Genomic DNA, 3,721 nt, shown 5'->3' on the forward strand with positions numbered 1-3,721 from the left:
GTGTAAAAACGGATAGAGGAAATAGGTAGTACACTTGTATTGCACGCTTTTGCAAACGAATTAAACTGGACTTGCTCAAAATGTTGGAAAATGTTACTCCCTCCGTTCCATAATGTAGCATCTATAAAAAATTTAAGAAGTTAAACTTAGCAAATTTTAACCAAGTTCATCTACAACATCAAACATATAAAATATTAAAATATATCTCACGATTTATCTAGTTATATATATCCTTGGTATTCTAAATGTAAATATTTTCCCTACATACTTAATCAAGGTCTGCAAGCTTTGATTTTTTTTAAAAAAAATATCTATAGACACTACATTATGAAATGGAGGGAGAATGCTTTTTGCATATTGCGGTTTCACTGTGCATGCATGATGCATGTCTCTATATGAAAATTCTCACAGTGCATTTATTTTCCTATAGGTAGTGGCGGCTCCAGCCGGACACCGATGGACTGGAACACGCGGAAGCGGGCCGCGCTGTCGGCAGCGCGCGGGGTGGCGCACCTGCACGCGGCACACGGCCTCACCCATGGAAACTTGAAGTCGTCCAACCTGCTACTCCGGCACGGCGACCCTGAAGCCGCTGCGCTTTCCGACTACTCCCTCCAGCACCTCTTCTCCCCACCACCGTCGTCCGTGCAGGGCAGTGTCGGTGGGTACCGCGCGCCGGAGCTCGTGGATGCGCGTCGGCCGACATTCAAGTCCGACATATACTCGCTCGGAGTGGTCTTCCTTGAGATCCTCACCGGCAGGTCCCCCACGACGGCGTCGACCGGTGTGGGTGATAGTGGTGTGTCGTCGGACCTGCCGCGATGGGTACAGTCGGTGGTAAGGGAGGAGTGGACGTCGGAGGTGTTCGACGCGGAGCTGGTGAGCCTGGATGGGGGCAACGCCGAGGAGGAGATGGTGGCGCTGCTGCAGGTGGCCATGGCGTGTGCGGCCACGGCGCCGGACGCGCGGCCAGACGCCTCGGAGGTCGTGAGTATGGTCGAGGAGATCGGTATCGGGCACGGGCGGGCCACGACAGAGGATAGAGGGCAGGGTGCATCCGAGGAGGAGGAGCAGTCATGGGGCATGCCGACGGGCACCAGCGCAACGTCGTGATCCACCAACACAGACGATGTGTTTGGACATATGCAAACACCATGTGTAAATGTGGAGGTTCTCGTGTGTACCTGAGCTCAACGAAAAAATTGAGGGAACCACCTGAGCTCAAATGTTATTAACTTTTTTTGATCAAATCAGCTTTCTTCTAGAAGAACAGCACATCATTATTTAAGTAATGTTTCATAGGGATACAAATACCATCATAGTGTTCGAGGCTAGTCATAGTGGGAAGTAACTTAGACTAACTTCCTCCGTCTAGGTGTATAAGTCACCTTATAAAAACATAATAATCCCAAAACACTTGGGCGCGGTGCATTAACTCTCACCTTATTTCTTGTTTTTTGACATAGCAACCAATAAAAGATGTGGGGCGGGCATGCTTTCAATGACTTATAGGTCCCAGAGCCACCCAACCACGTCCGTAATTATAAGGCCTAAGAGCATCTCCAGCCGTTGGCCCCCTAGGGGGCGCGTAAAATCGCCGCCTGGGGGCGAGCCGGCGCAAACGATCGGCCTGAGGGCGAGTGGGTTCCCAGTCGCCGACCCCAGGGCCGCCCCCAGACGCCGTTTATGTTTTAAAAAAAATCATTCGGCAAATTTCGGCTAAAATTCGGCAAACTTGGCATACATTAGACATGTTCGACATTTTACATAGCAAATTTATTAAAAAAGGCCGAAACTACAACTACGGGACGAAGAAGTCGCTGAACACGGCGTAGTCACCGCCATCCTCGTCGTCGTCGGCGGCGGCGGCCTTCTCCTCCTTGACGCGGCCACCCCTGCTGGACCCCTGCCCGGCGTCGCCATGGCGGACCGGTGGCGGTGGCGGCGCGTCGTCGTCGTCGTCGTCTCGTCGTCGTCGAGGACGACGACGCCTCCTTCGTCACGGCCCCAGCGGCGATATTCGAAGTAATCCAGGGCGCGGCACTGGCGCTCCATCTCCATCTTCAGCCAGTCATCGCGCGCCCTTTTCAGGGCCGCCTCCTCGTCGAGCTCCCCGGCGCCGTGCTCCGTCTTCACGGCGGGGAGCCCCGGCTCCGTTTTCACGGCCGCGAGCCCCGGCTCCGTCTTCAGTTTGACGAAGCGCGGAGGAGGTGCCCCGGCTGCCCTCATTGATGACGATGCCGGTGCTGCGAGTGCGCCGGCCGAGCGGCATCTCCGCTGCGGGATCGGCCTTGACGCTGAACACCGCCGGCGAGCCGGAGGAGTGGGAAGAAGAACGAGAGGAGGAGTGGAAGGAGGAAGTTGAGGAGGACCCGAACCTCCTGGGCATCCATTGCCCGACACGTCGGCGGTGGACCGGGGCGGCCGCCGCGGCAGGGTATGCCAGCGTTGGGTCGTTGCCGCCCTCGAGGTACTCCGGCATGTCGTCGAGCGTGCGGCCGGGGGCGCCCTACCACACGCGACGGCCCTCAGCGGCGAAGAAGGCGGGGCGCGCCTCGGCGTCGGCCACCGGGGGAACGTGCACTCCTCCGTTGCTGAGTCTCCACCCCGTCGGTCCGGCGCGCATGTCCGGTGGCGCCGGAATGTTCGCCTCGAACAGTAGCCACGCCTCCCACTTGTTAAGCGAGCGACGGCCGAAGCCGTTGGCCGCCGCCGCATCGCCAGGGAAACGCGCGGCCATCGGGCTTGGGACAGAGGGAAAGGGAGGGAAGAAGCATCGGCGGCTGCGCACGAGAGAGGGAGAAAAGGAGAGCTCGACGGCGGTCGATGGGCGGCTAGGGCTGGTGTGGCCAGAGGCGAGGGAGGCCACCGGCTTATATAGCCGCGTGGCGGGAGGGGAGGCATCGCCGTGCTGCCCGTGACGCGCCGCCCGTGAGGAATCAATGGCAAGGCTGACCGGCAGCCTTGCCATTGATTCCACGCAGGAAACCGAGGCGTTCCGATGAGGACGAGGCGCGCATCGCTGACTCGGCGGGCCCGCGGCTCTTTCGCGCAAGAATCGCTCGCCGCGGCGCCCCCGGGCGCCTCCAGCGTGCCGGGTTCGTCCTGGGTCCTCCGGCGCTGATTTTGGCTCAAGTCGGCAAAAACGGGCACTTGGAGGCGTAACTGGCTGTTTTTTCGGCGCCGGCGCGAAAAAATTGCCTGGAGGCCGTGTTGGGGGCACGACAGGAGATGCTCTAAAGATTAGAAAACCAATGATCCATGCAAGTTGTTCCCTAGAATAAATATAGCTTTGATTAAAGCGAAGCATGGCACGGGAGAACAACCAATGCAAGCGTGAGAGGGAGGGAGTTGATTAGGCTATTTGTGTGCATGTAAACAGTGCTAGAGAGACAAACATCACGCCGTGATAACTACCCCTGGTTATGGGGACGTGCATGCCGACCTTTTTCTGTAAGGCTGGTCATAGTGGGGTAACATAAGTAGTATCATGCACTTGGGACTCGCAAACATGCTTATGTGGCAGGCAATTAAAGAAGAGAGAGATGATTATAGTAACATAGGTAGATACCGTGTCATGCATGGTAATAAATGAGACCACCTATGATACTAATCTATGATACTATGCACTATATAGGTAGTAACATAGACTAGTAACATATGCATTTTACTAGTCTAAGTTACTCCCCACTATGACCAGCCTAACCACGTTCTCATTGCT

The 3,721-nt window shown here is 56.1% G+C and overlaps 1 protein-coding gene across 1 annotated transcript in view; it reads left to right on the forward strand.

Annotated features, from left to right (window-relative positions):
• The window catches only part of LOC119277869 (probable inactive receptor kinase At2g26730), a 5,251-nt gene extending 3,963 nt beyond the window's left edge, over positions 1-1,288 (forward strand). Inside the window, exon 2 of the mRNA XM_037559206.1 lies at positions 431-1,288. Within this exon, the coding sequence (XP_037415103.1) occupies positions 431-1,113 (683 nt within the window). The 3' untranslated portion in view covers positions 1,114-1,288. The remainder of the gene's footprint in view (positions 1-430) is intronic.
• Positions 1,289-3,721: the final 2,433 nt, after the last annotated feature.

Source organism: Triticum dicoccoides, chromosome 3B (assembly GCF_002162155.2).
Source record: "Triticum dicoccoides isolate Atlit2015 ecotype Zavitan chromosome 3B, WEW_v2.0, whole genome shotgun sequence".
Classification (NCBI taxonomy): domain Eukaryota; kingdom Viridiplantae; phylum Streptophyta; class Magnoliopsida; order Poales; family Poaceae; genus Triticum; species Triticum dicoccoides.